Source organism: Hypanus sabinus, chromosome 13 (genome assembly GCF_030144855.1).
Source record: "Hypanus sabinus isolate sHypSab1 chromosome 13, sHypSab1.hap1, whole genome shotgun sequence".
Lineage (NCBI taxonomy): Eukaryota > Metazoa > Chordata > Chondrichthyes > Myliobatiformes > Dasyatidae > Hypanus > Hypanus sabinus.
This window is the reverse complement of record NC_082718.1, coordinates 51,847,623-51,865,381: the sequence shown is the minus strand read 5'-3', so window position 1 is coordinate 51,865,381 and position 17,759 is coordinate 51,847,623. Positions and strand designations below refer to the sequence as shown.

Sequence of the window (17,759 nt, the reverse complement as noted above, 5' to 3'; positions counted from 1 at the left end):
AATGTAACTTCATTTGTTTTCCCCTCTGTACTTACCATGTATGTATTGGACTGCTGCCACAAAGTTAACAAATTGTACAACATATGCTGGTGATATTAAATCTGATTCTGATTCTCACAAGGGGCAATTTACAGGGAACCACTAACCTGCCAACCTGCATGTTGTAATGTGGGAAGAAAATGAAGTACTCAATGACAGGGAAAATGCACAAAATTCCATGCCATCTCAGGGAGAACGTATTAATTCTACATAGACAGCATCTGAAGTCAAGTTTGAATCCAGGTTAAAAGTTCATGAAGTTCAAAGTTCGAAGTAAATCTATTATCAAAGTACGTACATGTCACCATATACTACCTTGAGATTCATTTTTTGCATGCATTTACAGGAGGATAAATAAATACAATTGAGCTCATGAAAAACTATACATAACAAAAATTCAATATGCAAAAGAGGACACATTGTACCAATATTTTTTTAAAAAGTGTAATACTGATAGCAGAATCATAGAGTACTTGACAGTGGGTCCATAGGTTGTGGGATCAGTTCACTGTTGAGGTGAGTGAGTTTATCCAGAGCAGTCAGAATCACGATGATTGTAGGGCAGTAACTGTTCTTGAACCTGGTGGAGTAGGAGCAAAGGGTTCTGTACCTCCTGCCTGATGGTGTCATACGGGGGTGTTGTATCATGACTCAATTGCAGGACGCAGACACTGCAGTGCTAGGAACAGGGCAGGACGAGGGACTGGGAGCAAGGAGCCTGGGCTAGACTCCAAGCCTGAGACTGGACCAGGACCCAGAACCTGGGTCTTGCCTCAGGCTCGGACCCCCAAACCCAGGTGCAGACGTGATGAGGCTTGGCTAGAGACTTGGGGTCTTGAGGCTTGGCTTGAGGCTGGGGTCGAGGCTTGGCTGGAGGCTTGAGGCTGGGGTTGAGGCTGGGGTCGAGGCTTGGCTGGAGGCTTGAGGCTGGGGTCGAGGCCTGGCTGGAGGCTGGGGTCGAGGCTTGGCTGGAGGCTTGAGGCTGGGGTCGAGGCCTGGCTGGAGGCTTGAGGCTGGGGTCGAGGCTTGGCTGGAAGCTTGAGGCTGGGGTCGAGGCTTGGCTGGAGGCTTGAGGCTGGGGTCGAGGCCTGGTTTGAGGCTTGAGGCTGGGGTCGAGGCTTGGCTGGAGGCTTGAGGCTGGGGTCGAGGCTTGGCTGGAGCTTGGAGGCAGACTAGGAACTGTATATAAACAGAGCCGGGACACCTCCTTTGACAAGCCGGGACTCAACTTTCACACCACACCAAGGTGGGGCAGGACCGTCCATCGGGTAACGGCAGAATGGCCTGACTTACCCCACGGAGGCGAGGACAAGACTAGGCAGATTTCCCCCGCAGGGCAACGGCAAAGCAGCCTGACTTACCCCACGGAGGTGAGGACAAGACAAGGCAGGTTATCCCACAGGGCAACGGCAGGACAGCCCAACTTCCTCCAAGGGGTGAGGAAGAGACAAACACCGAAGGACGACAGACAGTTCCATCTCTGCATCGGGGTAGCTCCGAGTAGCCGTTACAGCCAGCAACCTTGGCTGGCTATGGAAACAACCAGATCCCTACCTAGCTAAGAGTGGCTGATGGCCACCCAGCTGGCCTGGGAAACGGCTGAATCCATACCGCAATGACCGCTCCGACTACAGACAGTAAGGCTCCAAGAAGCAATGGTTCTCCAACGCAACCTAAAGATGGCAAGTGGCCATACCAGCCATTTGCTCCATGAGAATCTTGCCAGGGAAGCTTGACACCGACGACGACGCCGCCACCACCCCAACCACACTCAATCCCAGGGCCACTTATATTCTCAGCCAACAAGATGAGCATCAGGTGTTTATGGTTTAGTCCAACCGAAACAAGGGACAGCCGGAGGACCCAGAGTCCGGAGCCCGCAGACCCCGGACTGGATCACGACAGGTGGTAGTTGAGAAAAGAGAGCGTGGTCCGGATCGTGGCCACCAATGGTGTGAGGCAGCAGCTCTCCTAGCTGCACCATTGTACCATGAAATGGGATATTTGTGGCAAACGAGATAATGGAAGACGTTAGGGGAAGTTACTTAAAGGTAAGATTGGGAACAAAAGCAGCAAAAAGCAGCAAAAGTATCTTCCAAAGAAGCACACTTGATTTAGTGCAAGCAATCACATTAAAAGTTCAGGGGTAGCTTGTCTGAATTAAAAAGACAGATTAATCTTGCCTTCCTCAACCTACAAGAATTTAACTTTCTTGATAGACAGAACATCATGTTAGATTGTCTTTTTTCATAAACATTTAACTGTTATGATGGATATTCACTGTCCAGGGCTAGAGGGCGTTGTTCCCAATCTCAGCTTTCTAACATAGTAGCTGTCAAAGAGATCAAAGAGTTGTATTTGAGTAAGTTAAACTTGCAAACAATATTCTTTGTCCAGCTTCTTGTTATAAACAGGAACCAGCCTTCAGTGCTTATTGTAAATTGTAAGCAATAGTCAGTCTGAAGTTGAAAGAACAGCTTTACAAACAAACAACACAGTCTATAGAGCACAGGATGGTGACCCATTGCATGGGGGTGACTTCTCAAGAGTTGCAATGTAAGATAATGGGGTTGTGTTAACTGAGCTTGCATCCAACCAGACAACACTGGCTAAGTTATTTAGATCAAGGAGCCTTTCTAGACCAGATTGATATTATCACTTAGCACATGAAATAGCTGATCTACTATTAATATTAACAATTGATTTTCTACTACTAATAATGGAATATTAGTATTTGTCTACTCAGAGCTCTCACAGCATTTATTGTTTGTGTTTGGGAACTTTGTCACTAGAACTTTTTAGATCATCTGTGTTAAAAGGTATCTTAAAAAGCTATCACATATGTGTGAAGACACCCAGGTGGCAAAAAAATATTAGAGTGCAGTCAGTCTTGTTAGGAATTCCCAAGGAACATCCAGAAGAATGACAGAAACATGAGGTGAGCTAGAATCCATTCCTCTGCCTTTGATTTCTCCGATGGACAACCTGTTTACCTGCATTTTGTAGGTATGTTTTGTTTAACCTGTGTTTTGGAAATCCTTTGCGAGAATCTTTTATCAGATAGACCAGAAGCATTTTCTGTGAGTTTTAAATGTGTTTTAAGAACCTTTTCTAAATCTAGACACAGATCACTGAATATAAGTGAACTGTGTTTAAGCTACTTTGTTAGCTTGAAGTATCTTGTCTTTGGTAGTGTGCAGTAAGGGAGAGGCACCTTTCAAATAATGGATACTGGCAGTTAAACCTACAATGGAGGATAAAGAGGGAAGTGATCTAGTCTTTGAAGAGTGGGTGGCTACAATATAATCTCCCTTTAGTGAGGGTAACTATCTGTATCTGATAGGGCTTAAAAATTTGGTTGAGTTTAGAACTTCACGGTCAGCAAACCCAATGCCATTACACTGTATACTTCATTTGGATACACTATATTATATTCATTTGTTCCTTTCCTTGAATTTTTATTCTCTTTCCGTATTTTACATACAGTATATCAGAAAAAAATGTGTCAGCCCTATGTTGCAAATTGTTTTGCAACTTTTGATGATCCAAAGCCAAAAAAAAATCTGCTTCAGTTTTCAGAATTACTTTTTCTGGAAATGCTATCAGGTAGGTAGAATATGCAAAATATCTTAATTACAAGTTTGTGTTGCTACTGGTGTGACAACAGTAAACAAAGTGACGTGATCTGCTACTATGATAATAATTACTTTCAGATGATATTTGTAAAACTGAAGGGGGGGAAGGATTTCTGAAACAGCACAGTAGATTAAGATAAAGTAATAGATAATAGATAAACTTCTGAGCTTAGAGCATATGCAGCATATTAACAAGTGTTTTAATCTTTTGCAAGAATACACGTTAATTAGGATCTAGACCTCAAGTAAACTGACGGTTATGTACAGGAATTTCCAACTTAAAAGTTATTAGAATTAATATAAGAACTTCCAAGGTGTTGGAGCCAAGGGCTGCAAACAGCCAAGTGTGCATGGAATTGTGTTTGGAGATTGACCAGCTAAAATCACACTGGTAGCACCAGACTTGTCTCTAATCTATACACATCCATTATAGGTTACTTATTATGGACATAGCAATCTTAGTAAGCCACAGCCATTATCCACTTCAGAGCTACTCCAGATCCCCAAACATTGGTTCACTTTGTCTTCATCTCTAGAGTGAGGAAGACCTATGTCCTTGATCTGACACACTGATTGTGGCACTCATGTTAGCATGTATCTGTTAGTTTTTAGACCCAGAATTCACAATGTATATTCACAGTAGCACATTTGGAACTGTTCTCTGCATGCTGTGAGTTGTACTTTGTGACTCATCTTTGAGGACAGGACAACAGTAACAACTGTGCTAGCATGATTTTCAAGTAGATCTGTACTTAAGGCTTATTCTGGGTCTGCCTTTTGATTCTTTCAGCTTAAATATACTTGGTGGCCACTTTATAGGGTACCTCCCATCCACTTCAAGGTTCAACATGTTGTGTGTTCAGAGATGCCCTTCTGCACATCACTGTTGTAACACTTGGTTATCTGAGTTCCTGTCAGCTTGAATCAACCTAGCCACTCTCCTCTGACCTCTCTCATTAGCAAGGCGCTTCTACCCACAGAGTTGATGTTCACTGGATGAATTTTGCTTTTTGCACCATTCTCTGTAAACTCTCGAGACTGCTGTGCATGAAGATCCCAGGAGACCAGTAGCTGCTGAGATACTCAAACCACCCTGCCTGGCACCAACAATCATTCCAAAGTCAATGCCACTTAGATCACACTTATTCCCCATTCTGATGTTTGGTCTGAACAACAACTGAACCTCTTAACCACATCTGCATGTTCTTATGCATTGAGCTGCTGCCACATGATTGTACCTAATAAAGTGGCCACTGAGTCTATGTGTTCTGTAAACCAACTGAAATGTCCTGGTGTGACTGTACTGATCATTTGATGCTCAACAATGGGTCACATTATTTGACACACAATAAAAAGAAATTATATTTACTTCCAAGTAGCAACTTAATTTGTAATTGTTTGAGAAGCCCACATGGATAAATAAGCTCTTGACTAAAGGAAGTGTTTCAGTGGTAACTTTCATGGCATCGTGCTTGAAAGGGGCTGCCAATGTCTCGGCAGAGGGACTGAAGTTCAGGACAAAAAGCACATCAAGTAATTGTTGTCCTCAGCACAATATAAAAGCATAGTCTTGCATTATGCATAGAGCGTTTAGAGTAAAACATTATTTCAAGCTGGCTATATCTTGGCAAAAATGAGGCTTGTGCAAAAGAAACTTCAGGCAAAGAGTATGTATTATTAACTATTGGAGAATCATTCATAATTTAGAAGATCATATTTCAAAACATTAATGATTCGGTAATAGTGTTTACATAAACCTTTGACCAGGATCACACCTCCTTACTGACCCAACCACAAAATAAGTACCCATAGGGGAATCTGTGGGAGTCTTAGACTGCACTCAGCAATGCAAAATGATTCGGAGTGAAAAGCTGGGCATCCTACTTCTCTCTTATTAAGAGTTCTATTGGCACCCCTTGCATATCTACATCACAGTCACTGTATAACATGCGGTGTTAACACATTATTAGACATTATTTGCACCACTGAGAAGCCAATGCTTACATGCTTCTCGATAGATATGAAATGTAGCACTGACAACTCTATTCTCTTTCGGTGGTAATTAGTTGATGGCTCCCCGACCTGTATAACATGCAATTTCTGTCAAGACACAGACAATACAGACTGGGGCATGAATGTTGAAGGGTAGCATCAGAACCAGGTTTAATTTCACCGAAACTTCTTGTGAAATTTGATGTCTTTGCATGTCCATTTAGAAATTGGATGGCAGAGAGGAAAATACTATTCCTGAATCATTGAGTGTGTGTCTTCAGGCTCCTATACCTCCTTCCTGATGGTAGCAGTGAAAAGAGGGCATATCCTGGGTGGGGGGGAGGTTCCTTAATGATGGATGTCACCTTTCTGAGGCATTGCTCCCTGATTCTATGAAGGCTACTGCCCGTGATGGAGCTGACTAAGTTTATAATTCTGCAGCTAATTTCGATCCGGTGCAGTAGCCCACCCCACCCTCTCCACTCCATACCAGACAGTGATGCAACCAGTTAGAATGTTCTCATTGATACATCTGTAGAAATTTGAGAGAGTCTTTGGTGATGTACAGAGCTATGAACAGGTAGAGGGATGACCCTGTTAATAAATGACAATCTTAACACTGTTGACAGGGATGACCAAAGTTCAGGAAACAAGCATGTGGAAATGCTTTGGCTGGAGATGAGCATTTATAAACTTACTTAAGGGAAGCTCTGCTGAATTTGGATTGCTGATATATGACAAAAAGACCAAAGTTATGGTGATAAGTAAAACCGCAATTCAAGCTGACATCTACATCAGAAACGACAAGATTGAACAAGTTTCCTTCTTTATGTACCTCGGTGCAGAACTAAATGACACAAATGAATGCAGCAGGGAATAGGACAAAGGCTAGCAATGGAACGCACGAGCACTACCAAACTCTGGAACATCTGGAAAGGTAGATCTGTGAGCACTGACACCAAGATACACCTCAGGAGTCTCGTCTGGCCAATAACCCTATATGGCTGTGAAACATGGACCCCAAGAGCAGCTGATGAAAAGAAGTTGACTGCATTTGAGTTGTGGACATACAGATGGATCTTCAGTTTATCATGCATTGAAAGGAGATCCAACAATTTCATCCTAGAAAAGATTGCCACAAAACCAATACTTCTGGAAACCATTATCCAAAGGAAACTTTGTTATTTTGGACACATCTCAAGAACTGATGACACTCTGGAACGCTCTGTGCTTGAAGGCAGAGTAGAAGGAAGCCGCTCCCGAGGCAGACACAACATCAAGAAGTGGACCAGCCTCACCACCAGAGATGCAAGATGTTTGACTGCCGACAGATCACAGTGGAAGAAAGTGGTGGCCGAGGCTCTGGCAGAGTGTGGCACATGATGATGATGATGAAGGGAGTGAGGTACAGATTCCTTTAAGGAAACAATGTTGTGGTACAGAGTACAAAGGAACTAGCAACAGTGGCTTGTTGGAAAAATATGGTAATAGCAATAGAGGCTTTAAGCCGGAAAGCCAGCAGGGCTGTAGGAGCTGGAGGAGAATCAGGATCTGAGTCAGCTTTATTGTCACTGGCATAAGTTGTGAGATTTGTTATTCTGTGGCAGTGGTAAAGTTATAAAAAGATAAATATTGCAAACATGGAATAGTGAGGTAGTCCTTCCAGGTGAGGCAACACTTCACCTGTGAGTCGGCTGGTGTGGTATACTGCATCCGGTGCTCCCGGTGTGGCCTTTTATATATTGGTGAGACCCAACGCAGACTGGGAGACCGTTTTGCTGAACACCTATGCTCGGTCCGCCAGAGAAAGCAGGATCTCCCAGTGGCCACACATTTTAATTCCACATCCCATTCCCATTCTGTTATGTCTATCCATGGCCTCCTCTACTGTCAAGATGAAGCCACACTCAGGTTGGAGGAACAACACCTTATATACCGGCTGGGTAGCCTCCAACCTGATGGCATGAACATTGACTTCTCTAACTTCCATTAATGCCCCTCCTCCCCTTCTTATCCCATCCCTGATATATTTAGTTTTTCTCCTCCCTCCTTTTATTTCCCTCTCTTTCTGCCCATCACTCTGGCTGTTCTCCATCTCCCTCTGGTGCTCCCCTCCCCCTTTCTTTCTCCCTTGGCCTCCTGTCCCATGATCCTTTCTCTTCTCCAGCTCTGTATTCCTTTTGCCAATCACCTATCTGGCTCTCAGTTTCACCCTGCCCCCTCCGATCTTCTCCTATCATTTTTCATTTCCCCTCCCCCTTCTACTTTCAAATCTCTTACTATCTTTCCTTTCAGTTAGTCCTGATGAAGGGTCTCGGCCCAAAATGTCGACAGCGCTTCTCCCTATAGATGCTGCCTGGCCTGCTGTGTTCCACCAGCATTTTGTGTGTGTTGCTTGAATTTCCAGCATCTGCAGATTTCCTCGTGTTTGCCAGGTTAAACAATTTATCAGTTGAAATACTGTGGCATATATTTAAGGGAACTGTTCAAGATACCCAGAATACATTCAATAAGAAAGGAAAATTCCAAGGGAAGGACAATCATCTGTGGTTAATTAAAGAAAATATTAAAGTGTCAATTTTAAAGACAATGCATTTAGTTTACAAGACAGAAGAATTGAGAGAATATAGGTAACAACAAAGAATGAGGAAATGATGAATAAGAAAAGATAATAATGTGAGATACTGTTTAGTCAAGTAGACCTTCACTCAATTCTGTTGTCGAATGTAAAATCTCTGGGAAATAAAATTGAAGACTTCAAGCAAGATTGCAGTACCAGAGTGGTATCAGGGATATTTGTGTACTTTGCTTCATAGACACATGGCTCAGCCCCATCAGTGCTGCAGCCTGAGGGTTTCACTATCCACCACAATGAGAGTTGAGTCTTTTCAGGGCAGAGGAGGCAGAGTATGCGTCATGAGTGGTGCAGAGATGTGGTGGTTTTGTCTCAGTCCTGCTCACCTGACCTGAACATCTAGTGATCAAGTGTCATCCATTTTATCTGCTGAGAGTGTTTTCCACTGTTATCTTGGTAGTAGTGTACATTCCACACCTGGCCAACTTCAGGTAGGCACTGGAGGAGCTGAGCACCATGATCAGCAATCACAAAATAGCATACTGATGCCTGCCATATCACTGCAGAGGATTTCAAGCAGGCCAGCTTGATGAAGTCTTGACCAACCACCACTAATCTACCAGAGGAGCCAACACACTTGTCAACAGTTACACCACCAAAAAGAAGACTTACTGTGCCATCACACAACAACACTTTGGAAAGTCTGATCACCTGGCTGTATTTCTACCGTCAGTATACAGGCAGACACTAAAGACCGTAGCACCTGTGCTGAGGATGAAGAAGGTATGGACTTTGGCCTATTTTATCATGTGCCTCTCAAGCGCACCAGCATCTCATTCTTAATAATGGACTCCAACATCTCCCCAATCACTGAAATCAAACTAACTGGCCAATAATATCCTTTCTTCTCCATCCCTTCCTTCTTACAGAGTGGAGTGACATTTGCAATTTTCCAGTCCTCTGGAACCATTCCAGAATCTAATTATTCTTGAAAGATCATTGCCTCCACAATCCATTCAGCTACTTTTTTCAGAGCCCTGGTGTGTAGTCCATCTGGTCTAACTGAGTTATCTAGCTTCAGACTTTTCAGTTTCCCAAGTACAGTATCCTTAGTAATAGCAATGATACTCACTTCTGCCATGAGACTCTTGAGTTTCTGGCATACCACAAGTGTATTCCACAATGAAGACTGATGCAAAATATTTATTAAGTTCAACTACCATTTCTTTGTTCACCCATTACTACTCCTCTAGCACCATTTTCCAGTGGCCCAATATCTACTCTTGCCCCTCTTATACTCTTTGTATATGTGAAAAAACCTTTTGTGTCCTCTTTTATATTATTGGCTAGCGTATCTGTATTTCAACTTTCTCTGCTTATGGCATTTTAGTTGCCTTTGTTGGGTTTTAAAAGCTTCCCAATCCTCTAACTTCCCACTAAGTTTTACTATATTTTATTTCCCATCTTTTGGTTTTATGCTGTCTTTAACTTCCCTTTTCAGCCATCATTGACTCATCCTCCCTTTAGAATACTTCATCTTTGGGATGTAACTTTCCTGCACCTTCCAGATTGCTCCCACAAACTCCATCCATTGCTGTTCTACTGTCATCCCTGATAATGTCCACTTCCAATGAACTTTGGCCAGCTCCTTTGTCACGCCTCTGTAATTCCCGTCACTGATATATCCCATTTTAGCTTTTCTTTCTTATACTGCAGGGTGAACCCTATTATATTAATGGACAAAGAAAGATTAAAAAAAACTAGAAACTTACTTAAAGCCTCCGCCTGCATGTGGCCAAGCCTGTTGAGCCAAAGGCTAACCACTCTAACACTGGCACGCTCACACAATGGCTACTTCCACTTAGACTGCTCCTCTTACACCTCACTTCTTTACATTGACATTTGCCAAGTGCCTAATAGATCATTATTATTGAAGTTCACCCAAAAAATCCCCGACCTCTTTTTAAACTTTGCATTATCTCAGTCAAACATGCGACTGCTCATGATGATTGAAACCCACTGAAAACATGTATCAGTTCTGACCAAATTAGCAGAGATATAGGCAGTACAATCAAATCACCAGGACTTAGAGGACATTGAAAGAAGCCAAGAGAGGCAAAGACTGAAGCTCATATCAGTCAATCAATGCTTCACTCTGATCTAATTGTCCTTGCTCAGGAATAGGCAGGGTTAAATCAAAAGCATTAGTTCTGCTAACATTACTTGTCAACCAATTTTTGAACTCATGATTTGGATTCAATGAAAAGGTGGTGACAGTTGATCGATTAGCTAGGTGAAAAAAGTACAGAAGATGTCATAAACTTTCAAAAGGGTTTGATATTCTACCTGCTTCTCACACGTTGTAACGCAAGACCAGAATGGAAGAAATATTATTTCACAGAGTTAGGGTAAATGGGATGATTGTATGATTCAATACTTTCTGTGGTATTTGCACACCCATGTAATTATGAAATCATACACTATACTGAATGCAAAACGATGCCTGGAATCTTACCCTTGAAATTCCAGGAATTAAAGTTTAATATTCTGTAAAGTACTGAATCCAGGCAAAAGTATTATAAGGTAGGCATTAAAGCATGTGGGATTTCTGTGAGAAATTTGAACGTTCCAATTTCTTTTGTAGAAATATCAAACAAGGGATAAGAAGTTTGTTTGTCCAGCATTTAGGTATCAACCAGCTGACAGTCTACTTTCCAGTTAGCCTGGGGAGGCAATGCATCATGTCTGGTAACCATTAATAGAAGTGAGGCAATTTGGAAGAGACTAAATGGGGAAAGACAAAGGTGTTTATATTTCCAGGGTTGTCTGAACTCTATTAACTGTGGGTATCAGGTGAATATTTCTGCTCAACTTGTGAGGAAAATGAGTTATCAATTTCAACTTAACTCTTCGCTAAACTGATTGAAATAGAAGTCTATTTTCCAGCTAAAAGAGTTTCCTAAAACTTGAGGCCCAAATGCTGCAGGGCTAAGTAAATTGCAGCACTAATGAATGGGACAATTAAGAAACTCTTAGGTAGGCACATAGATGATAGAAAGGTGAAGGAGGGAAGGGTTAGGTTGAGTTTAGAGTAGGTTAGAAAGTCAGCACAACATCGTAGACCAAAGGGCCTGCAATGAGCTGTAATGTTCTATGTAATGATGCATGATTAATTGTGAATATCATTTTAATGCAATAGCTTGCTCAGCATGTTTCTCTCTTCTGGAGCATGTGGATAAATATGGTCTAGACTCTAGACTGACAGGAACAAAGGATCCTTGCTCTGTTGATAGTATAGATCCAAAGTAATATGAAACATATCTTTGGGGAACATGAAAAGAACAAGGCTGCTCATTAATTTAGTAATTAACATAATTAAATTATAATTTTATTCAGAATGCCAGAAGGTTGGTTGAAAAGGGGAAGATGGGAATGTCACATTAATGCATGTTATTCTGAGCTTGCATTTAAAACTCACAGGGATGAGAGTGAAATTATCATGTATTTTAATTCATGGGCTGTAGACATTGCTGGCAAGGTCAGCCTTTCCCATTTATCCTCTAGAAGCTGATGAGCCACCCTCTTGAGCTTCTGCAGTCCTAACAGTGAAGATACAGCCTCGTTACGTCTAAGGAAAGTATTGCCAGATTATGGTCCATTGATAATGAAGGAATGTTACAGGTTGCAGATTAGGAGATAATTTTCAGCAAACAACCTCTGCCAGGAGTTCAGAGAGTTCTTTCCGGAGCTTAAACCTTGAGCACTTCAGATAAGATATGGTCAGGTCCACCTTTCAGATGGCTTCATGAGGCTTACAAATAACGTTAGGGACTCCCAGGATCACTCTCTTCTTGGTCAGCTTTGGAGGATATGTCAGTTCTTTTGGAAGGACATACTCAAGGAGATTAAGAGAAGAAATAATCTTGTGAGTATGATTACATCAGTCTGTTTCTTAACTAGTTTCTCACAGAATGTTGCCTAATTTTGGTGCTCGTGAAGAGAACCTTGCAGTATTGCCTGGACTGGATGTAATGTTTTTGTATCCAATATTTGGGTCAATGCTGGATAATCTATATGGCTTTCTTGTTATTATTGATTTCCATAACAAGTGGATATAAACACATGTCCTACAGAGATCAGTTTATAACTTTAGATCGTGAGTCTATAAGTCATATAAAAGCCAGGCTGGGTAAGGCAGACAGGCCTCGAAAATGAGTCAAATAGGTTATTAACTAGAGTCCTGTAGTTCTATTGTCATCTTTACTAACACTGTTTTTATGTTTTCTAATTAATGTAATGATTTGAATTTGATTTCTTCCATTGCAATTGAGAGATTTGTAACTTTTCAAGAATGTCAATTGGCTACCATGTTCCAACCAGGGTGGCCCACCATGTATGAGGTATTGAATTTAGGATTCCCCAGCTTGAGGGTAAATTATTTGCTCTCACATTCCCTCTGTGCTCTGGAGTGACAATAGCCCTGTGAGGGAGCTGTACCTGGAATGATGATCTAGAGTTCTTGCCCTGCAAGTGCTTAATGCAGATTATCGTGATGGAAGTCATTTTGTGTTAGTGTGGGAATGAAGAAGAATATTGGCTATGTTATCGACGTTGGATCTGGGGGAAAATCTTGTTACAGAAAATGCTTTGTTACTGTAAATATACACAGTCAATCTAAGGTACTTCTCATGTGCACATGAACCTGAATATCGCCTATAAACAATCCAAATTTTCCACTAAGGTGCATTCCTAATATGGTGTACAGGAGATGAAAAGGTGATGAGATGGACTTGATACAGACACACACTTTTTTCAGTATTTATCAGTCCCTCCATGGTTTCTTTGCCAATTATAGGCTGTGATAATACTAACTTAGCTTTTATCCACTTGGTTTTGAAAAGCAAAAAATTAACAATGTTAACTGCAATGCTGAGATTTACATTAAATTAGGCGTTGTTTCTGTATTCCAATATGTGAATTAAACTTTCAGTGGTACTATGTTGCCCCATGGTGAATCATGGTGACTCTTGCAATTATTTTTTCAGCTACTCTACCAGTTTGAACAAGATCTGGGAAAAGGCAGCTTTGGCACTGTTATCCAAGCCACTCACATTACCACAGACACCAAGCGGGCCATCAAAATACTGAACAAAGAAAAGGTAAGGCCCTTTCCAAAAGAAAGTATATTTTCCATGTGTTTCAGGGCTGACTAAACACTGCCATCCTAAGGCACATCAGCTGTAGGAGTAAAAAATGATTAGCTGAGGTCTAATTTAGGGCATTGTGTGCAGTGCTGCTCAGCGGCTTACAGAAAAGATATCAAAAAGATTGAAAGACTTCAGAGAAAATTTACAAGAGCGTTGACAGAACTTGAGGTCCTGAGTTAGAGGAAGAGGTTCAAAAGGATTTGGACTTTATTCGCTGGAGTATGGGACAACGTGGAGAAATTTGATAAAGGTATACAATTTATAAGTGGTATCGATAGTATATATGCAAGCAGGCTTTTTACACTGAGGTTGATTAAAACTATAACTGAAGGTCATGTGTTAAGGATGAAAGGTGAAATGTTTAAAGGGGACATAAGAGGGAACTTCTTCACTGAGAGGATGATGAGGGTGTGGAACAAGCTGCCAGAGGAAGTGGTGGATGCAGGTTTGATTTTAACATTTAAGAGAAGATTGTTACATGGGTGGGAGGGCCATGATCCATGTGCAAGTCAATGGGACTAGACATAATAATGTTTATGATGGGCCAAAGGCCACGTTTCTGTGTTGTAGTTCTCTGTGACTCTATGATTCTATGACATGGGCTGGAGGTGGAGATCGAATGGCAGCCTGCTCTGAAATGGATGATCTAATGGACCAGGTGATAACAACACCCTGGGGTGTGTGTGTGTGTGTTAGTACTGTCATCATCCTCTTGCAGGGTGGATTTCAGCCCTACGGGAGATTTTACACAGAAGTGCTCACAGGCATTCATTGATGTTTCCTTCTGTAATTGAGAGAAACTTTGTGAGTTCTGTGCAAACTAAATATTTCAGTCAGCTTTATGTAATTTTTTTCAGAAATATGCTCTAACGCTGTGTTCCACATGGATTCCGGCAGCAGAGAAGGAGATCACTGTAACCTCTTAGCCTTATTGCTGGGAAAGTAGTTCACACTACCCATATCAGATTAGACCCAGCACAGTGACCTGAGACATTCTGCAGATGCTTGAAGTCTTGAGCATCACACAAAATGCTGAAGTAACTCAGCATCTCCTTCTACCTTAGGACACAAACTTATCAATCACCCCTGATGAATTATTAACTTCAAACTTTCTGCATAATCACTCAAAGAATTGAACTGCACGTGCATGTAACGAGAGCAGTATAACTCATCTCCTTTTACCTTAGGCCACAAACTTATCAATCACCCCTGCTGTTGACACTTTCTGGAGGTCCAAGATCCGTATGCTCCATGACCGCTGGACTAAGTGTGTAAATGTAGGAAAAGACTATGTTGAAAAATAAATGTGCCAGGTTTTCTAAAATTGACTCCTTCTACCTTAGGCCACAAACTTATCAATCACTCTGTTATTTAATCACTGAGAAACAACAGACTACACTTGCTGGACTGTAGAATAACAAACAATCTATTGGAGGAGAGAGGAAAGGAATTGTCAACCATTAGTGTCGTATCATCTCAATCAATAACACAAAATTTCAACAATTCCTTTTGTCCGAAATATATCCAACTCTGCCTTTAAAATATACTGGTTGCGGCTCCACTCCTCTCTAAAAAAAAGTGCTCCAAAGACTCACTACCTTCTGGGAGAAACAATTTTCCGTGTTAAGTGGGTGGCTATGAGCTGTGGGTCTGCATCAACAGGAAGTATTGTCTTACCCTGTCAGAACACCAAAGAAATATATGTATTTCAGTCAACTTCCACTCCTTTCACTCTTCCAATATTTCAAATACCAAAGGTACAAGTCCAGCTTGTCCATTTTTCCTAATCATACAACCCACCCATTTCAGTTGTCAGTTCAGTGAACCTTGTCTGAACATAAAATATAAAATTGTACAGCACAGGTAAAGGCCCTTCAGTCCACAATAACTGTGCTGATATTGATGTCAATTTGAACTAAACTCATCTGCATGCACATCATCTATATCCCTCCGTTTCTCACCATATCACAATATTTGCCTCTTAACTACTAATGCAGTTTAATTGCTTCCAATGTATTAATATACTTCCTTCATTAAGGAGATCAGTACTGGATAGAAACCCAGATGTGGTCTCACTAGTGCACTCTATAACTAAATCTTAACCTCCCAATTTCTGTACTTAGATCCCCCAGCAACAGAATATAACTTGTCCCACTTCTGACTCTTAATTAACCCTCTGAATGAATCAGGTGGATCTCAGTTCCTGTTCAATGAAGGATAGGTAATAAATGCTGGCCGTGCCTGTGATGCAAGATTCTATGAATGAATAAAATGATGATTCTGAGCAGTCACCAGTTCCTGCTGGAAATCTATGAAACTTCTATAGATTTTCCAAACTGTTTGCTTTTCTTTGATGAATCTTGTCAAGTGGTGTTGTGATTAATGGCAGGGTACATCAAGTACTGCTGTATATAATGAGAAGAGAAGAGCTTCCAATCAATCTGTTAAGTGTGACTGGGGCACCCAATATGACTAGACTACTCAATTCAACCAGGACATCCAACAAAAATCAGTCTTTTACTGTACTTGTGAGTCACTGGTCCAGGAAGCTAATGACTGCATTTTTTGCTAATGTCCGGGGAGGTTGGAATGTTGTGACCCACCTGGACAGCTCAAAAATATATTTGCTTCAGGGGAGAGTCGAAAACTAAGAGTTTTGATTGAAAGACTGTCACTTTTAAAGATCGTGTGTGTGTGCATAGTATGTGGATGGGTGAGAGGGAGGGAGGAACAGGGCTTGTTTAGTTGATGCTGCTCTGCTGCTTGTTGTATTTATTACGTTTGTTGTAGCCTGTAGACCATGGTGGGAATGCTACATTGGTAAAGGAATGCCAGACTCTTGCAGGCTACCCCAGCACATCCTTAGGTGTGTTGGTCATTAACACAAAATGACCCATTTCGTTGTATGTTTCAGCGTACGTGAGGAATCTGAATCTGATATGAATCGTGTGAAGTCACTTAGGGATAGCTGGAAATGTTTATACACGAGGAAAGAGAAGTTGAGAAGTTACGATTGAGGGGACAGTTGAAGCATAATGATGTGACTGTGAATCTACGAGCCCTGATTTGATACATTTAAAAATCTGTAGCTACAGGTATGTGAAATCAGAACAGAAAATTTGGAGACACTCGGTGTGTCAAAAAAGAAAGAGTTAACATTTTGGGCCAATGTGAGCCAATGAGAGTCATTCTGACAATTGTTCTTTCTTGTTAAAATTGTGTATATTTTATATTTAATGTATGTTTTTTCTTGTGAGTGCTGCTTATATGGTGTTTTGTGTCTGTGATGTAACAGCAAGTAAATTCTTCACTGTGCTTGTGCATGTGAACTTGTGCAAATGATAGAAAACTTGATTTTGACTTTGAAAATTGTCTCTAAACTGATAGATTGGTTTGGTTTCTCTTCACACAGATTCTGTAAGATCTATTGCATGTTTAAAAATGTTCCAATTTCATTTGCCCTGATTTTGTGTTATGATTTATGTACCAACCACATTTGTATAATGTCTGCATCATGCAGAATTTTGGCAGTGTCCCAGGTAGCCAAGACTGGGGTGGACTTCCTTCGTATTCTCTAGCATTTTACATATGGTCATTGAATTTGGAACCCAGCTAAAATAATTTGATTAAATTAGTTCATTCCTGTGTCTGGCATGAAGCAATAACTCTAAATCCAGATTAATTTGCTAGCCTGATGCTCAATAATACCACCATCGTAAAATTTTAAATTACTTTAAGTACTAAGAGTCTGCAATGGTTCAGACAGTGAAAGCTGAGAAGCATCTTATTGAGGACAATACGCACTGGCATGGACTGTGACTCCAGCATCTTAAAATGAAGAGAAAATCAGAACAAATTGGATGGATCGGATTTACCTGGAGTTTGCATTTTATTTGTCTACTTGCACTGCATTCCCTATGTAATAAAAATACTATATTCTGCATTCATAATTACCTCAATGTAATGATGAATGTCATTATCTGCCTGGGCAGCACACAGAACAAAGCTTTTCATTGCACCTTGGTACATGTGATAAAAATAAACCCATACCAATACCAAACAGGTCCAGCAGTTTGTTCGGTAAAACATCTGTCTGGGTTTAAACATAGCAACCTTATCAAGCATCATGCATGGATTCTGTTGACAGCACAGGACAGGCTCTTTGGTCAAATATGTTGTGCCAACACTTTAACCTACTTCATGATCAATCTAACCTTTCTCTCTCACATAGCCCTCCATTTTTCTTTCATCCATGTTGCTATCTAAGGGCATCTTCAATGCCCCTATTATATCTACCTTTACTCCCACTCC

At 41.2% G+C, this 17,759-nt stretch overlaps 1 protein-coding gene across 4 annotated transcripts in view; it reads left to right on the top strand.

Moving 5' to 3' along the window:
* Positions 1–17,759, top strand: part of LOC132403863 (serine/threonine-protein kinase 33-like) — a 126,580-nt gene that overhangs the window by 51,285 nt on the left and 57,536 nt on the right. For 3 of the 4 annotated variants that reach the window (XM_059987615.1, XM_059987614.1, XM_059987613.1), the window contains one exon: positions 13,287–13,400. In XM_059987615.1, coding sequence (XP_059843598.1) covers positions 13,287–13,400 — 114 coding nt within the window. Of the gene's footprint in view, positions 1–13,286; positions 13,401–16,362; positions 16,544–17,759 lie in introns of those variants that run through there. The other variant, XM_059987616.1, reaches the window with a different exon arrangement.